This window comes from Lactuca sativa, chromosome 4 (genome assembly GCF_002870075.4).
Source record: "Lactuca sativa cultivar Salinas chromosome 4, Lsat_Salinas_v11, whole genome shotgun sequence".
Classification (NCBI taxonomy): domain Eukaryota; kingdom Viridiplantae; phylum Streptophyta; class Magnoliopsida; order Asterales; family Asteraceae; genus Lactuca; species Lactuca sativa.
This window is the reverse complement of record NC_056626.2, coordinates 185,495,757-185,515,960: the sequence shown is the minus strand read 5'-3', so window position 1 is coordinate 185,515,960 and position 20,204 is coordinate 185,495,757. Positions and strand designations below refer to the sequence as shown.

At 39.0% G+C, this 20,204-nt stretch overlaps 1 protein-coding gene across 1 annotated transcript; it reads right to left on the bottom strand.

Annotated features, from left to right (window-relative positions):
- Positions 1-438: 438 nt before the first annotated feature.
- Positions 439-8,181, bottom strand: LOC111886943 (L10-interacting MYB domain-containing protein-like). The gene is made up of 6 exons (XM_023883185.1): positions 8,112-8,181; positions 7,791-7,862; positions 1,373-1,434; positions 1,260-1,288; positions 909-1,206; positions 439-834 (listed from the first exon to the last, which is right to left on the bottom strand). The coding sequence occupies exons 1-6, from the start codon at positions 8,179-8,181 to the stop codon at positions 439-441; spliced, it is 927 nt and encodes a 308-aa protein (XP_023738953.1).
- Between the last annotated feature and the right edge of the window lie 12,023 nt (positions 8,182-20,204).

Sequence of the window (20,204 nt, the reverse complement as noted above, 5' to 3'; positions counted from 1 at the left end):
CAAACAATTAGGTAACATGTTAAAGTAACATCTAAAAGTCATGCAAGTAACATCATCCCAAGTAACATAAAAAAGTATTAAACATAGGATCCAAAAGTTATGCAAATAACATCATCCAGAGTAATATTCAAAAAAGTATCAAACATAGGATCCAAAAGTTATGCAAATAACATCATCCAAAGTAACATCCAAAAAAGTATCAAACATAGGATCCAAAAGTCGTGCAAATAACAAAAATTCATGCAACAAAAAACTAATAACCAAACTTTCCAACCCGCACCCATCAAAGGTAACCATACTTCCTACCCGCACCCATCACCCATGACTCGCAACTAGTATGTGAAAGTCGTAACCAAACTTTTCTAACATCAACACTTTCACCAAATAGAAAAAGAGTGGTCTTGTGTCTTTCATCTTCTTCTCCCCATTCCATTTTGTTCAATTTCTCCATACACGCATCAACATCCTTATCCATTTCACTTTTTTCAATTCTTTCATTTTTTCCACTAACGACCTTGCAAGCTTGACAATATCCTCTTCAGCTTCTAATGCCCTTATATCTCTTTTTTTCCCACCAACTTTTTTGTTTCCACCAACTTCCATATTTTTTGAGCGCCCCGAAGATTCTTCACTTGCACCTACGTGTTGTGTTGAGGTTTCCATTGGAACATCATCATCAAAATCATGGGCACTAAAGTCTTCTATAGGACGAGGGAGTGTAGAAGATGGCCCCCAACTTTGGAAGTCGGGTGAGGTCGACCCTTCAAATAGTTGGGTGCAAAGATCAGGAACCAACAGAGGTTTGGTTTTCAATGACAATAAGTACTTGTTCAACTGTTTACAATTTTTATAAATATTAGTATTTTTTATAAAAATAATCGTAATAGTATTTATTATAAAAATATTACCTTCCCCTCTTCCTTCCATTGTTCATCGGTCAGATTAAATTTATTTTTTATCGGATCATATATATTGTCGGTTTTGTTTTTCAGTTTCACCCAAGCAACATACTTTGATTTGTAGTAGTCAAAGTGGTTTCTCATTTGCTTCTGATCAACCTCTTTACTGTGTTCGTTTATCATTTTTTCGCGTACTGTCTTCCACGAACTATCCTTAAGTCCAGAACCCTCACGACCATTAGTGATTAGTTCATGGATACATGCATCAAGAAACGTTTTGTCCTCACTTTCGTTCCAAACCAACATCCTAAAACATTAATATTTAAAGTAATTTATCATAACTTTTATCAAGATTAGAACAATTTTCTACCATTGAAATTAACATCATCCTAAATAATAATAGAACAATTAAGGTCAACATTGCCAACATAGCTTATACACAAAAAAAAAATCAGATTTCGTTCCAAACCAACAATATCATCACAACTTTCAGTTTTCCACTTTATTCTATTTTCTTTTTTCTTTTTATCTGTTTCTACATTTAAATTAGTACAAGTCATTTTTACATTAATTTTTTTATGTAACTTTAAATTTAAACTCATTACCTAATTCTCATACTAGTTAATGCACATCCGTAAAAGTAATTATAAATTTTATATGCCCTTTTGATAGGAACCATGAAATCATTATGGTAATTTTTACAGGAACCACAAAACCTCTTTATTAGTTTATTTGCATATGCTTTTTTCTGATTTCTTTTTTAACAAGAAGCATGGAACCATTTTGGTGATTTTGACTAATTTTGACTGTATGTCATTATTACCATTTCAACTATATTGTTCGTTTCTATACAAGTCATTTTGATTATACATGTAATTTTAACCCTTTTTCCTCATACCATTTTACCTTGCAATTTGATCTGAATTTGAGACACATGTTCTTTATTTGTTTTCACTAGACCATGAAACATCAGTCACCATCTTATTGCACAAGAACAAGATCAGGGGATTTAAAAAAAAAGTCTCACTTTCAATCCTTAACATGCAACAATGTTTTTCTTCTTGTAGTAATCAATAAGTAAAGGACTCAAATTCAATCACCTTTAACACACACAAGTGACACAAATCATTCAAAAACCATAAATAACAATTGACAATTTTACCCTTTTACTCTATATAGATCAATTTTCAGTTAAAAATGTGATTTCCAGCAATAACAACAATCAATTTCAACAAATTGAACAAGATTTTTCATGTTTAAGCAATTATATACATTTTGAAAAAATAAAATTGATTTCCAGCACATGTTAACATCTAATTTCAGCAGATAAAGTTGATTTTCAGCAAATATACATATGATTTCATAATACATTATACATAGTTGATAATCTGATTTCATAACTGATTTCAATTGTATCAACATACCCCATTAACAGAAGAAGGGCTTTACCTGGAGATTATATGTGCGATCGACTGGAGAGATGGGGTGGGGAGAGATGGTGGCGACCAGCGACGAGGCACTATCCGACGAGATGGTGGCGACCGGAAATGAGGTGATTTCGGCTGTAGATGAGACAATGTGCGGCTGCATTTTTTTGGTATGCACTCTCTGTGTTTTTAGGTCACGATAGAATGAGAGGAAAGAAGAATAAAGAGGGATGGGTAGAAGTGTCTTATTTCCCAGTCAGCGATGTATATTATGCCGACCCGGTAAGCAATTTGAGATAGATAGCTTACTGAGAAAGCCACAAATCAAACAAAGAATGTTTGATCGAGTCAGCCCAATTTGCTGACTCGACCCTTAGTTTAATAAATTTGCAATTTACTACATACGCAAGCATATTTTCAACTTAATAGAATTGTTCATAACTAATTCACAACTTAAAACTTATAAAACTCATGAATTCATTGTTTAAAGCTTATACTTTTTGTTATTAATAACAATTAAAAGTAACATTAACATAACTAAAGAATAGTCGAAACATCATGATTCACAGCTTAATGCATACATTCATCGAACACCTTGTGATGCTTGTATTCACATTTTAATACATACGTTCAAAGTTTAATACAAGCATTCATACATTATTCATAATTTAATTAAATATATGTATAACACAAAAAACATTATGTATTTATATATTTGTCATAGTTTAATAAAAAAAACTATATATCCAAAAAAGAATAACATGTTAAAACTTATGTATTTCATTGAAACAAATCATCAAACACATTGTGTGCATCCTATTGTACGACTCATGCAACATAAAAAAAAATCATCCTAACAATATATTGTTACAGATACAATCATAAGCACACAAGTTTGAAGAAAGTACAATAAATTCATAAAAATCAAACATATCGACAAAATTTCCATGGAAAAATTTCTAAAGCCATATCCTGATATAAAAAAACCATTGATATAGCAAACCATAAATATGTGTTCAAAATATGCATTAAAGCACAAATACTTCAAGCACAGAAGCAAATATGACGTTATATTACCTCCATTTAAGTGAAACTTCAATAGATCTACAAAATGCTTGTCAAAAATGACAAAAAATCATATCAAGAGAAGGTGAGAGAATAACAGCATGTGCGTTGAAGAAGATAGTTAGACAAAGATCGATCTTAGCATATGTTGTCACATATGAAAGGATCTTGGTGGTCGGAGATGAACAAGGTAGCTGGATACGGTCAGAGACAAAACAGATATGGAGAAACCGAATGTAGATCTGGAGGAACCAAAAGCAAATCTAGAGGAACCGGAAGCAGATCTAGAGGTAGGCGGTGGATCCTCACCTGAAAAAAGCGGACTTCGGAGTTAAAGAACCAAATAAAATAAAGAACAATATGTTTTCTGGTGTTTTGGCGAGGTCAGAGGTCGGTATCGGGGACGAACATAGATCAGAGGTCCGAGACAAACACAAATGTCTAGGTGTAGAGGTAGAACTCTATGGTGATAATTACGTTCGACGGTGAGGGTCTTAGTTAGCATCAATTGATAGAAATTGGGTCTTTATTTGGCGTCGTTTGCGAAATCAGTTCATGGGAGGAACAATGGAGGAGAGGCTTGAAATCTAGCGACTTAGGCATTAGTAGCAGCGACAGTAGCAGTAGCAGGCAACAATGCCGGTAGGTCTAGCCTCTCCGGTAAGAAGAGGAGGAGGTGGTGGAGCAAATCTGATGAGGTGATTTATTGCAGATCTAGACCTAAACTATGTTAAACACATCAGAACAGATGTACATCGGGTGTTGTTTCACCAAAAATCGAAGAGAATGAGATGGTGGTGATCTACGACGACAATGACGATCTACGACGATGACAATCTTTCGCGACGTCGACTGTAGGTGGCGGTAGTGGTGGTAATTGATGGTGGGAGGGTTTGTGTTTAAGTCTTGAAGGTGGGTATGAGAGTTGAGTAAATTACACGAATGGTCCTTATGGTTTAGGGTAATTTGCACGTTTGGTCCCTAACTTATTTTTTTTTAACTCGGAATGTCCCTATTGTTTGTTTTTGTTACGTGCTTAGTCCCTACTATTTGTTTTTGTTACGTGCTTGGTCCCTGTCTTACCTAAAAAAACTATTATTTAAATAGAGAAAAAATGGTGAGATAGGTAAGGTAAGGTGAGATGGTGAGGTTGGGGGTGTGTTTATTTAAATAAATTAAAAAATTAAGGGCAAAATAGTCTTTTCAGGTAAGACAGGGACCAAAAACGTAACAAAATCAAAAGTAGGGACCTTTCGAGTTAAAAAATAAGTTAGGGACCAAACGTGCAAATTACCCTAAACCATAGGGACCATTCGTGTAATTTACTCATGAGAGTTTGAATGTAAGAAAAAAATGATCATATTTTTCTTTCTAGTATCACGTGGATTGTGATGTTAAAATTTTCAAAATGCCTATCATATCCTTATTGATTTTAGCTATTTATTAAATCTTTGAAAAAAAAGAAAAAAAAAAGAAAAAATAACAAATATTTTAAATTGACATGAGTTCTTTAACTTTTAGAGGTTCTCGTTTGAACCTTTATACACAAGTTTAAAAATTAAAGTTTGTTTATAAAAGAAAGTATAAATAAAAAATAGAAGGTTTGTGAAACAAATACGAACAATAGAAGTATTCACATTAAAAAGGCGGGTGTAATTAATGCGAATACCGACGGCTTCATATAATCTATTTTAACGAAGCTCGAATTTTTTTATTAATGTAAAAGCTTGGCCCTCTTTATGACATGTTGGCTTCATGTAGAGGTAGGTGCATTTAATGTAAATTTTGCGGTTTAAAAAATAGATGTATTCATATAGATATTATATTTTAAGCTTAAAGAAAAAATAAAAAAGAACAACTGTAATTTTGACAAAATGATCATCATTGTATGTTTGAAAGGTCCATGGATATCATATGGACTAGTGTTCCTAAATGGAAGTCAAATCCATGGATAAAATTTCACGGAATCAACCAAGATATGAAGACTTCTAAATGAAAGAAATAAAAAATGAAGACTAGAACACCTTGTTCTATGTGCTTATGGTATACATGTACATTGATATACACGAGGCTATGCTTGTCGCGCGTTTTTGCTGATATAGATATTGATTATTGAATAAGTTAATAAAAAAATGGTAACATAACTTAATTTTTAATAGTTGAATTTATATACCAACTTGTCATATGTATGATTGTATTTATAGAAGGACCAAATAAGTATCAACACAAAAGGTACTATCACAACTAAGACGATGAACTTTTTATGAAATGAATTTGACTTTCAAAAGCATACTTAAAAACGACAACACACAAAAAATTCAAAAATAATTCTATAAAAGCTATATTTATATAAATATCCGTAAAACAATAAGATGTAAATATTAGAAAAAAAAACTGAGTTCTAAAAGAAAGAGTTTTTTAAAAACTTGGACAAAAACAAAGTGTTTTAGAATTTGGGTTAAACTTACAAAAAAAGAAAAATACTGTTCGTAAGAAAAAACAAAAAAAATCTTTACATTTGGTTAAAAACTATTATAATAATAATAATAATAATAATAATAATAATAATAATAATAATAATAACTAGAGAAGAAACCCGCATTTGCAGGATTTGCTACCAAAACAAAAATGGACAAAACACAAAAAGTTTATTGAGTTAATACAAATGTTACATTCCATAAAAAAAAAAAGACCATTCATCATCCAAAAAAGAAGATCATTCATCACTTATCTTCTCAAGGATTCTGCTTCATCACAGAAATAAAAAAAAAGTTTTTTTAAGAAAATTAGAAATTAAGGTTTAATACGGAAAAAGAAACCTAATATATATTGGGTATCACTTATATGTTTAACATATATGGTGATGAAATCATATGAAATTTACTAATATTGCCAACAAATCAGACACTAAACATTTACCCTGCACATTCCATTTGCAATCAATAATCAAGATTACTACGATCAACTACAAAATCACACACAGCTGGAACACAGTTAACATTTAAAGAACATTTAAAGAAACAGGTATAACACTTATATCTACTATATACATCTGGAAATAACATGTAACTAAACATCACCTGTTTTGCATATGCCACTTATGCACAACAAACTCCAAAAAGCGGAAAATATAAGGAAAACAGAGAAGAACATGACGACAAATCCATCAACTAAATTCTTAAAAATATATTAGGCCTTTATTCAACCTATATCGCGAGTCCAATTATGCATTATAAATGGATCTATTATGCAAAAGAAAGCATACAAAAGAAAACACATGGCTAAAACAGACACCACCCAGCATAACCAAACATAATATAAAATTAAAACACACTACCTTAGTTGTAAATTAAAAAATTAAAAATTTTTAAAATTTTAAGATATAAAAGAAAAAGGACAAAGGAAAAAAATATTAATAAAAAAAGGATTTACTTCAAAATTAAGCATCACTAAATGCTTACATCCAGTTACTACAATTGAATACACGAACCCCATTTATTAAACATAACTATATTATGACCCGCGTAAAACGCGGAAGAACATACAAAAATGTATATATAAAGGTATAAAAGAGTTGGCACTATAAAAAAAAATATAAAGTAACATAAACAGACTTAACATTATTGGTAACATTGAAATTTAAAAAAAAAACAATGAAACACATGAATATCTATAATCGTTGAAGAACCTCTTTGTAGACATAACTTTTTATTTTATTAGTTGGACGACCTTCCTCGTAATATATGAGTACCTTCAATCCCTTTTCACTTGTGACGAGAGAAACAAAAAACATATAATTGACAATGAGTGTAGACGGGCCTACTCAAGTATAATTCAATATTTGATAATTATTGTCATTGACTTTTGTTAATAGCCATAACAAAATAAACAACTATGAGGATTTGCCTCCGCTAAAAACGGAATGAGATTCTTTTATTAGACGGAGTTAAATGCATGCAAGGTATATAAGTACTTTCGTTGAAGAATATAGCATATATTATTCAGGCTTCAATGACATGTCTTCAAATCCTAACAATCTGTAATCCAGTACCATTGCATAGTCCATTGGTTTGGTCGATATTACGAAGTAACATGACTAGAACACCTATTTTTAGTGTAAGTTTATGGTTGGAAATTCTAGATGCCTTAAAACCATTCAACACAACTGAATAGTAGATTGATTCCTCAAAAAAATCTAGTAACTCTGTCTCACATAAAGAATTTGAACTCATATATGTTTTCCCTTAATCTTTCATCAATGCTAAAATGTAGTCATTGGTAGCATCGAATTCTTAATATGTAGGGACCAAAATAGTCTTATCTTGAAAATAGGATGGATCATCAAGATGGTTTTCAAAGGATGGATAAATGGTGGATACAATTGAATGAATATGGTCACCTGTAGAACGAACAACAACATCTTCTGGAAATTCAACTTTAGCTTCACCATTATTAGGGCCACCAATATTACCTTCACAAAATTTAAGAATCCACACATCAAATGATTGTATCTCATCCAAATCATTAGTTAGACAACCAAAATAAAGACTCATGTTTACAGTTAAACGTAAAACTATACATCACGCCATAATTTGGATGAATATGATGCATGCACAATATTTGCACGATTGCCTCTTTGTATTGCTGGAAGAATTTGTCTAAAGTTATCTCCAAATAAAATGGTCTTGCCTCCAAACGATTTTAGAAGATAAATACCTACAGAGCAATGATATCCTCTTTGTTGACCATATTTGATGTATAGACTTCATTGTCATTGAACTGTTCGTCATAGTTCACCAATACTTTTGTATTGGAACGTGATATCCCTCTAGACAATGCCACATAAAGTTGACCATGCGAGAAACCGATTCTGGGAGATAAATACCTACATGTGGAATTGTTTATCCCTGAGATTTATTGATTGTCATCGCGAAACATAATCATATTTGAAATTGTTTTCTAATCAGCTTGAATAGGAACATGTCATCTTCATGCGAACATAGAGGAACCCTTGGACCAAATATCTAGAATAGTTTATGTTGACTATTAGTGATGCAGCGGTATCAAATAGTTTCTTTCGATGATTAGTTTCGAACGATTATTTAGGGGTTTAAGGTTTAGAGGGAGTGTGTGTTGCAATAAATATTAGCAAATTGGTTAAAAATAAGACTTATTTATTAATGGAAATTTTTATATGTTTTTAGCAGGAACATGCTATACTTAAAAGAACACAGTATATATTGTTCTTGTATCATCTTCCATTCATATATAAGTATATATTAATCCTAAAAAATAGTTATTTTGTCAAAATATCTGTTTAAAAACTAAAATAATAAGTGAAGTTTATTTTAAAGCGGGTAGATGCTAGTACTCTTTTTCATAATATGATTTTCATATATGAAAAACATAAAGCATGATTACTTTTATAATTTGAAAAATTAAAACATGATTACTTTTATATATTTGACAAAACTTTTGTATAAACTTTGTTTATAAAATAATTAATCGTTTAAAGATCATAATGAAATAGAGAATCAATTAACTGGTTGCCATCTTATTTTTATTTTTATAAGGTGGTAACCTCGTTAATTCTTATTTAAAAACTTATATATATATATATATATATATATATATATATATATATATATATATATATATATATATATATATATATATATATATGGCTAGGTTATAGTGTGAATAAACAACTATTGTGTGCACGTGTGGATAATGTTATTCTATTACAATTACTAAGATAATATGTTATTTGCTAATGTAAATACATTCAAGCTTACACAACCATCGTCATTTTCATGAATTCTCAGTAATTATTATTTATTTCTATTCTCACGCATCGTTTTTTTACTCATTTTCATTCTTACAGAATACGACTCAATAAATATTCTAACAACATTCTAACAGAATGAAAATAAAAAAAAAAGTCTATAATAACCTTATAGATGATTTAATTAGTGAAAATGCGTAATAATGACAATAGTTATGTAAGATTGAACGTATTCACATTATCAAACAACATATTTTCTTTGTCATTCTCGCAGAATAACATTGTCCACACGTCCACACAATAGATGTCAATCCACATTTGAACCTAGCTCTCTCTCTCTCTCTCTATATATATATATATATATATATATATATATATATATATATATATATATATATATATATATATATATGATAAATACAAAATAAATTAATATATTCTTATCATTCTACTTTTATTCTACAAATAAATAAGTACGATTATAATATAAATTATTTTAAAATAAGCTAAATAAGTAATCAAATTTACATAAAAATTATCTAAATTTTAGAATTAAGAAAACTAATAACAAAAAGATTATGATTTAACTTTTTCATTATTAACGTAATACTATATTTAGTATATAAAGAGGAATAGTATCGGTTTTTAAATGATTTACAGAACGATTATTTAAAATTATTCATTCAAAAGTTATTATTGTAAAACAAAAACGCTCTGTCAAAATAGCTATTAGATATTTCACAAAGAAAAGACAACACTCTCCTATTAGTAGGTATTATAGGTATATATCATTTGTACAAGTTAAAGTAGTATAATCAACAGGGGAAGCTAAACAATTTACGATATACCTAAATAATCAAATGCATATCAACTCGATAACATTAATTGAAAATGTTCAAGGTTTAATGTTGAAAGTTTGATGTACAATTTGGGAATTGATTCAAGATTTACTACAGTTCAAAGTTCATTGCCTGTTTTGGAGGATTACTCAAAGTACACTGCTAATATCAGCGGGGGTTACTAATATCGCTGCTGTTTAGATCTTAGTCGGTGTGATGTGTTCTTCTCAATCGTGAAATCAATGTTGATTGTGTAGCACCTGGGTCTTGGTACGTATTTCTTTCTAAGTATTTTACATTTTTGGCCTTGGACTCGGCGAGTTGAAGGACCAACTCGCCGAGTAGAAGCGGGACGGGACACGACATTTAAGTGATGAACTCGACGATTCGGGTCCCGGACTCGACGAGTAGACCCTGTCTGGACAAAAACCCTAATCCGAGGGTTTGCACCCTATTTAAACAATGTTATGTCGGCCACAACATCCCTTATGCTCCTAGAACACCTCTCATAGAAACCCTAGCCATTATTGAAGCAATCTAAGCCTTGTTGGTGGATTTTGGTGCTTGTGGTCTTAAGAAGGAAGGAGAAAGGCTTGAGGAAGCAAGTAAAGACCAAGGGAACCCGAGTTTGTGCACCTTCTATAGTTCATTGAAGGTAAAAAGCTGTAACCTTGCTCTTTCATTTGTTAGATCCCTTTTTGGGGAGATTTAGGGCTTTTATAAGCCACTTTTGATGACCAACCATGATTGTAGACATGGTTTGGGGTTAGAGCTTCTGAATCACGTCATTAAAGGAGTCACAAGGCAGTTGGGGACTACTTTTGCACCCATGAAAGGTCCCATGCATCATAAGAGCTTGTTTTATGTCTTTTTGAGCTCAAAGTCCCATGAAAGAACGTAAAGTTTGTAACTTTACATGCTAGATCGATTGTAGAAGCTTGGATCTATCTTTTGATCAAAGGTTGTACATCAGAAATCGAGGATTTAGAGTGTGGACATTACCGACTCGGCGAGTCCGTTCTTGGGACTCGACGAGTCCAAGGCTTTGAGTCCCATATCTGTTGAGGGTCAAAGAGCTCAGTTGGGTGATTAGAAGGGTTATAGTAGGGCAGAAAGAGTGACCCAACACATTGGACTTAGTTTTAGACCTGGAGTTCATGGGACTCGACGAGTACTAGAACAGACTCGGCGAGTCCAAGGCAATCTCCTTAAGATTGAAGATGAACTCCACAAATTGTTCAAACAACTCGGCGAGTCAAGGTCAGGACTTGTTCATCAGATGAAGGTGAACTCCACGAGTTGTTCATACAACTCGACGAGTTGGATGAAGGATCATTCGATGTTCTTATAGAAGAGGAACTCGTCGACTCATCTCCAAACTCGACGAGTCGAGTCACGGATGAGGACGAGTAAAGGGATAGGGACTCGACGATATGACGACCCAACTCGGCGATTTGGGTCAACTTGAAGTTGACTTTGACTTGGACTTGATTGGGGGTAGAATAGTCATTTTACCCTAAGAGTTGATGTCAGTTTCTGACTAAGTGCTTGTGGGGATTGTAGCCGGAGGATTTCCGGAGCAGCAGCAGACAGAGACTTCCCACACGGATTATCAGCAGCTACTTGTTCGAGGTGAGTTACCTTCCAGTAGCGATGGGTCTACGACCACAATGTTGGCCCACCAGTAGGAGTTGTATGATTAGGTGATTGTCTTTGTGATATTATCTAGGTTTGCTACTACCTGATATGTTATATACTGACATGATATGTTATGTGTGATATTAGTAGAGTTCAGTTGTTAGGACCGAAGGGTAGGTAAGACACCCCAGATATGTCTGACAGTATGTGATGACATGTTTATATGCTGGCATGATATGTTATATGTGATAGTGGTAGTAGGAGGGGAATAGTCCCCAAGTTCGGTTATTAGGACCGAAGGGTAGTTCGGACACCCCAAATATGTCTGATAGTATGTTTAGGTTATGATATATGTGATAGTAGCAGTAGGGGGTGGAATAGTCCCCGAGGGTCGATTGTTAGGACTGACGGGTAGGTCAGCACCCCAGAATGGCTTGACATGGGTAGGTTAGCACCCCAGAATGGCTTGACATGGGTTGGACGGCACCCCAGAATGGCCGCATCGGTAGGTCGGCACCCCAGAATGGCCGTATGGGTAGGTTGGCACCCTAAATTGACCGTACCGGGTAGGTCGGGCACCCTAGAATTGCCCGAAAGTATATATGCTATGTGATTGTATGGTATGTTGTATGATGGGGGAACTCACCAAGCTTCGTGCTTACAGTTTACAGTCTGGGTTTTAGGTACCTCTTCATCGAAGGGGAAGGAGCCAGCGCGGTAGCGGCACATCATACACACACTCATTGTTTTCCGCACTACGGATATTCTAGGATTGTACTTTGACATGTTATTATTTTATGACTTGGGTTTTTAGAGATGATTTATTGTTTTATGAGATGATTTGATTTCACAGTATTTTCTTATGAATGTTTTCATGAGTCAGTTAATTAAAAAGAAATTTTTGGACATAAAAATTGGGTCGTTACAAGTTGGTATCAGAGCCCTGGTTTCAGGGATTCAGACACACCCTTAGGGGTGTCTGGACTCAAATCGAGGGATTAGAAGATTTTTAAGAAAAATGGTTTCCTAAAAGCGAAGATAAAAGAGTTTTGGGAAAGAACAAAGTGTGTGATGTGCGCGACCGGCCGAGCTCAAGTAAGTATTCCCCAAAGTACCCATACAAGTTTATATTATGTTTATCAGTTTCAGTAGAACAGCATGCTAGAATGGGACTAAGGATCTAGGAATGATGCTTTATGTGTCTGCTTTATGTGCTCCAATTTATGAGAATTGCATGCTAGTATTGAGTAGACAGTAATAGGATAGCCTGTTTAGGTTATGCCTGGTAGTATGAGCTCCGTATTGTATGCTGGTACAGTTTCTCGTTAGGAGAATAGAGTTGCTTGAGTAGTTTCCTGTGTCCAAATGTTGATTGCTTCGTGCTTGTAGGGCTCTAAATGATGGGAGTTAGCCATTAGGTCAGTACGTCGCGTCACATGTGATTAGGATTGAATAATCTCAGAGTGATGGATTTGGCCCTATTGCGCAGCTCTCGTTTGAGTCTAACCGTTGTAGGGACGAGTCTTTTACTTGAAGGATTATTTGAGCCTCGTTACATGTGATGGTATTCAGGTGATGGCTAATTGGCATCACAAGGAAGCCTTTAGCAGCTGAGGACCGGTTTGGGTGGAGTCAGAAGTTCCCTAGGGTAAGCCTAGGATGAGAGTAGCAGAGATTAACAGTGGTAAAAGGGACTTGGTGGAGTCAAGACAGTCCTCGAGGAAAGTATGGATAGATGTGGAAGGTAGTATGGTCTCGTACTACTGAAAGCAGAGGATTCGTACTCGAATTAAGGAAGGTTGAGGTAAGACCAAGGAACTTGTGATGGGTGTGATCCCTCTAGATGTACTAGTATTATTGACGGTTGTCATGATGTATTGCAGAATGGTGGTACTACGTCCGAGGCCAACAATGGGCAGCTCAGGAGAGGGATCGGGTTCGGGTTCAGGCTCCGAACTAGTGGACGAGAGGCTACGCGAGTTCATCGCGTCTGAGATCACTAGAGGCATGATTGATGCGCCCCGGTCATCTTTGGGTCGATCAAGGAAGGGATTGTTGAGCTGATGGAGGATCGCCTTAGAGCATTCAGGAGTGACATGGCGACCAACCAGTTAGGATCCCGCACAATGTCCTTTAAGGACTTCAGGGGCAGTGGCGCGCTGGATTTCCATGGGGCGAAGGACCCCATTGCTGCCAGACGATGGATTGCGGACATTGAGTCAGCGCAGTTGACCAGCTTCTGCCTTGAGGGGTCGAAGGTGAGATATGCAGTGGGGTGTTTGAGAGACAAAGCTAGAGACTGGTATGAGTCTATTGGTGACTCATTGGGAGCCTCGGTTGTTGAGGATATGACATGGCTGGACTTTGTGACCCGGTTCAGAGCAGAGTTCGCACCTGCAGTGGAGCTCCAGCAGTGAGCCAGAGAGTTTTTGGACATGAGACAGACTACGGAGACTGTGGCGGAGATCACCACCAAGTTCCGGGAGAGGGCATTGCTGGTGCCCCAGTACGCGGGACATGAGGATATGAGGAGGACCCGCTATCATGACATGCTACGAGCCGACATTCAGGAGCATGTTAGTTTTTCAGCTTTCCCTACCCTGGATTCCATGATTGCCAGGGCAAGGGAGAGGGATATTGATCTGGAGCATGTTCGGAAGAGGAAGATAGAGGACGAGCAGACGACTGGGGCTTCGGGGAAGAAGCCCAAGGGATCAGATGGTAGGCCGAAAGGCCAGTCAGGAACAGGCCGCTGCAGGAAATGCGGCAGGCCATATGAGGGGGCGTGTAGATTGGGATCATCCGGCTGCTACAAGTGCGGCAAGACGGGGCACTTCAGTAGGGATTGTACCGCCCCTGCACTGGTTATTCAGACGTCTGAGTTTTTGTGCTTCCACTACAACCAGAGGGGCCACAAGAAGGCCAACTGCCCCCAGTTGACAGCAGCAGCGCCAGTGAAGGCGCCAGCTCCAACAACCCTGTGGATTACTGATGGCCGACAGGCCAAGGCTGAGGCTCCAGTGGTGAGGAGTCGGGCCTTCCAGTTGACTATCGAGGAGGCACGTGCTGCACTCGATGTAGTGATGGGTATGACTTCTTGTTTATGCTTTTATGATATTCTGTTGTGATTTTGATATGTTATATATGTGCTATGTTTAGGATCATTCCATGTGAACGGTATCCTAGCTCGGGTATTGTTTGATTTGGTTGCTACCCGATCATTTGTCTCTCTTGTGCTTAGCAAGAAGTTTCCTGAGTCTTCGGGCATGTTGGATTGCCATCTAGAGGTCGAGATTGCAGACGACCGGTCTGTGCGAGCGTCAGAGGTCTACCGGGATTGTGTTTTGCGGCTGTTCGAGGAACGTTACCTGGTGGACTTGATTCCCAAACCTTTGCGGGAGAACAAGGTTATTATTGGTATGGATTGGCTGAGGCCCAACGGAGCAGTGATTGACTGCGCACATCAGTCAGTGCGGATCAGAACCCCTAGTGGGGGAGAGCTGGTGGTTCAGGGCGAAAGGCCACAACGAGGACCAGCCTTATGTTCGGCAGCGAGGGCTAGGCGCTACCTCCAGCAGGGTTGTGCAGGTTATGTCGCCTATGTTATGGATACCCGGGAGACGGGAAAGGCGACGGTGGGCGATGTGCCCATGGTGCGAGAATTTACTGACGTATTCCCCGAGGAGTTGCCTGGGATACCTCCGGTGAGACAGGTGGAGTTCAGGATCGACCTAGTCCCTGGTGCGACTCCGATAGCCAAGGAACCGTATCGGTTGGCTCCTCCTGAGATGCAGGAGCTGTTAGACAAGGGTTCATTAGACCGATCAATTCACCCTGGGGAGCCACGATTCTGTTTGTGAAGAAGAAGGACGGGTCGCATCGGATGTGTATAGATTATCGGGAGCTAAATAAGGCGACGGTGAAGAACCGTTACCCGCTCGCACGGATCGATAATCTCTTTGACCAGCTACAGGGAGCATCTTGGTTCTCCAAGATTGATCCGCGTTCAGGATACCACCATATGAGGGTCGGAGAGGACGATGCACAGAAGACTACCTTTCAGACATGTTATGGTCACTATGAGTTTGTGGTGATGCCTTTCGGGCTCACCAATGCTCCTTCCACATTCATGGATCTCATGAACCGTGTGTGCAGACCGATGCTGGATCAGTCTGTGATAGTTTTCATCGATGACATCTTGGTCTATTCCAAGACGCGAGAGCAACATGAGGAGCACTTACGGGAGGTTTTGAGTACTTTGAGGAGGGAGAGCTTATATGCTAAGTTCTCCAAGTGTGAGTTGTGGTTGCGCGAGGTGCAGTTTCTTGGGCACCTTGTCAACCAGAATGGGATTTTGGTAGATCTGGACAATGTAGAGGCTGTGATGAGGTGGGAGGTCCCGAGGTCTCCATCCAAGATTCAGAGCTTCCTGGGACTGGCAGGTTACTATCGGAGATTCATTAAGGATTTCTCCAAGATAGTCCTTCCCCTGACCAGGCTGACAAGGAAGGCCGTGGTCTTCCATTGGGGGCCTGAGTAGCAGGCTGCATTTGAGACATTGAGGCAGATATTGTGCGAAACACCGATCTTAGCCCTGCCAGAGGGCATGGAGGATTTCGTTGTATACTGTGATGCGTCTATCTCGGGTTTGGGCGTAGTATTGATGCATAGAGGGCACGTCATTGCTTACGCTTCGAGGCAGCTGAAGCCTCACGAGGCGAATTACCCGACACATGATTTGTAGCTGGGGGCTGTTGTGTTCGCCCTCAAGATTTGGCATCATTACCTCTATGGGGTCCGTTGTACCATCTACACGGACCACAAGAGCTTGAGGTACCTCATGGATCAGCCGAATCTAAACATGAGGCAACGTCGGTGGTTGGACGTGGTGAAGGATTACGATTGCGAGACCCTTTACGACCAGGGGAAGGCCAATGTGGTGGCCGACGCGCTTAGCCGTAAGGCAGCGTCGATCAGGGATATTTGTCTGAGGATGACATTGGTGAATCCGCTGTTGGAGCGGATTCGGGAGGTTTAGCAGGAGGCCATGAAGGAGGAACATCGGAAGAGCGAGTAGATTGTGGGGCAGGTTTCCTCCTTTGACTATGACAACCGAGGATTACTGACACTACACCGTAGGGTGTGGGTGCCGTACCACAGGGGTGTGCGCCAGGTTCTGATGGAGGAGGCGCACAAATCTCGATTCTCCATTCATCCCGGGGCGACGAAGATGTATAGGGATCTTCGTCTGCACTATTGGTGGCCCTGCATGAAACGAGAAGTAGCATGGTACGTGGAGCAGTGCTTGACCTGCAGGAAGGTCAAGGCCGAGCACTAGAGGCCACACGACAAGATGCAGCCGTTGGATATCCCGTTGTGGAAATGGGAAGACATTACAAAGGATTTTTATCACAAAGCTTCCCAGGACCGCGCGGGGAGTGGATTCGATATGGGTCATCGTCGATCGATTGACCAATAACGCCTATTTTATTCCGATTCATGAGAGTATCTTGGCCGAGAAGTTAGCCGACATCTATATTAGGGAGGTGGTGTCGCGGCATGGGGTGCCAGTTTCGGTGATTTCCGACAGGAATGTACAGTTCACTTCCAGGTTTTGGAAAAAGTTTCATGACGAGCTGGGTACTCATCTGCATTTCAGCATCGCCTTTCACCCGCAGATGGATGGCCAGAGCGAGCGGACCATCCAAACTCTGGAGGATATGCTGCGAGTGTGCGTGTAAGTCTTCGGGGGTAGTTGGGATACCTACCTTCCTTTAGCAGAGTTCTCCTACAACAATAGTTATCATGCGAGCATTGACCGCCCGCCCTTCGAGATGTTGTATGGGAGGAGGTGTAGGACCCCGATATGTTGGGGTGAGGTTGGCCAGAGGGTAATGGGGAGCACTGAAGTAGTTCTCAAGATGACAAAGAAGATTCAGCAGGTCCGGAATAGGCTTCAGACTGCTCAGAGTCGGCAGAAAAGCTATGCCGATAAGCACCGATCAGACCTGGAGTTCTAGGTCGGGATATGGTTCTCCTAAAGGTATCGCCATGGAAAGACATTATCCGATTCAGGAAATGGGGCAAGATGGGCCCCAGGTACATTAGACCATTCAGGGTTATAGCCCGAGCGGGCAAGGTGGCGTATAGGTTGGATCTGCCAGCCGAACTCAGTCATATACACATCACTTTCCATGTTTCTCAGCTGCGAAAGTGCCTAGTGGATGACTCAGTAGTAGTGCCCTTGGAGAACATTCAGGTTGATGACAACCTGAATTACATCGAGCGGCCTGTGGCAATCCTCGACCGGAAGTCGAAGGATTTGAGGAACAAGAGGGTGGGGCTCGTGAATGGACTTGGGAGCCGGTGGACGAGATGATGGAGCATTACCCAGAGCTGTTTCAGGAATGAGCAGCAGACTTCGAGGATGAAGTCTAAAATAAGTGAGGATGAAGTCTAAAATAAGCACCTGGAGATTTGCAGACTTCGCCGAGTAGAAGCGGGACGGGACGCGGGATTTAAGTGATGAACTCGACGAGTCGGGTCCCGGACTCGACGAGTAGACCCTGCCTGGACAAAAACCCTAATCCGAGGGTTTGCACCTTATTTAAACAATGTTATGTCGGCCACAACGTCCCTTATGCTCCCATAACACCTCTCATTGAAACCCTAGCCGTTATTGAAGCAATCTAAGCCTTGTTGGTGGATTTTGGTGCTTGTGGTCTTAAGAAGGAAGCAGAAAGGCTTAAGGAAGCATTCAAAGACCAAGGGAAACCGAGTCTGTGCACCTTCTACAGTTCATTGATGGTAAAAAGTTGTAACCTTGCTCTTTCATTTGTTAGATCCCTTTTTGGGGAGATTTAGGGCTTTTATAAGCCACTTTTGATGGCCAACCATGATTGCAGACATGGTTGGGGGTTAGAGCTTCTGAATCACGTCATTAAAGGAGTCACAAGGCAGTTGGGGATTGCTTTTGCACCCTCGAAAGGTCCCATGCATCATAAGAGCTTGTTTTATGTCTTTTTGAGCTCAAAGTCCCATGAAAGAGCGTAAAGTTTGTAACTTTACGTGCTAGATCGATTGTAGAAGCTTGGATCTATCTTTTGATCAAAGGTTGTACATCAGAAATCGAGGATTTAGAGTGTGGACATTACCGACTCGGCGAGTCCGTTCCTGGGACTCGACGAGTCCAAGGCTTTGAGTCCCATATCTGTTGAGGGTCAAAGAACTCAGTTGGGTGATTAGAAGGGTTATAGTAGGGCAGAAAGAGTGACCCAATGCATTGGAATTAGTTTTAGACCTGGAGTTCATGGGACTCGACGAGTACTAGAACAGACTCGGCGAGTCCAAGGCAATCTCCTTAAGATTGAAGATGAACTCGATGAGTTGTTCATACAACTCGGCGAGTCGAGGTCAGGACTTGTTCATCAGAAGAAGGTGAACTTGACGAGTTGTTCATACAACTCGGCGAGTCGGATGAAGGATCATTCGATGATCTTATAGAAGAGCAACTCGTCGAGTTATCTCCAAACTCGACGAGTAGAGTCATGGATGAGGACGAGTAAAGGGATAGGGACTCGACGATTTGACGACCCAACTCGGTGAGTCGCGTCAACTTGATGTTGACTTTGACTTGGACTTGATTGGGGGTAGAATAGTCATTTTACCCTAAGAGTAGATGTGAGTTTCTGACTAAGTGTTTGTGGGGATTGTAGCCAGAGGATTTTCGGAGCAGTAGCAGACAGAGACTTCCCACACGGATTATCAGCAGCTACTTGTTCGAGGTGATTTACCTTCCAGTAGCGGTGGGTCTACGGCCACAATACCAGCCCACCAGTAGGAGTTGTATGATTAGGTGATTGTCTTTGTGATATCTTCTAGGTTTGCTACTACCTGATATGTTATATGCTGGCATGATATGTTATATGTGATAGTAGTAGAGTTCGGTTGTTAGGACCGAAGGGTAGGTCAGACACCCCAGATATGTCTGACAATATGTGATGATATGTTTATATGCTGGCATGATATGTTATATGTGATAGTGGTAGTAGGAGGGGAATAGTCCCCAAGTTCGGTTGTTAGGACCGAAGGGTAGTTCGGACACCCCAGATATGTCTGATAGTATGTTTATGTTATGATATATGTGATAGTAGCAGTAGGGGGTGGAATAGTTACCGAGGGTTGGTTGTTAGGACTGACGGGTAGGTCAGCACCCCAGAATGGCTTGACATAGGTAGGTCAGCACCCCAGAATGGCTTGACATGGGTAGGTCGGGCACCCCAGAATTGTCCGACAGTATATATGCTATGTGATTGTCTGGTATGTAGTACGATGGGGGAACTCACTAAGCTTCGTGCTTATAGTTTACAGTTTGGGTTTCAGGTACCTCTTCAGCGAAGGGGAAGGAGCCGACGCGATAGCGGCACATCATACACACACTCATTGTTTTCCGCATTATGGATATTTTGGGATTGTACTCTAACATGTTATTATTTTATAACTTAGGTTTTCAGACATGATTTATTGTTTTATGAGATGATGTGATTGTTGG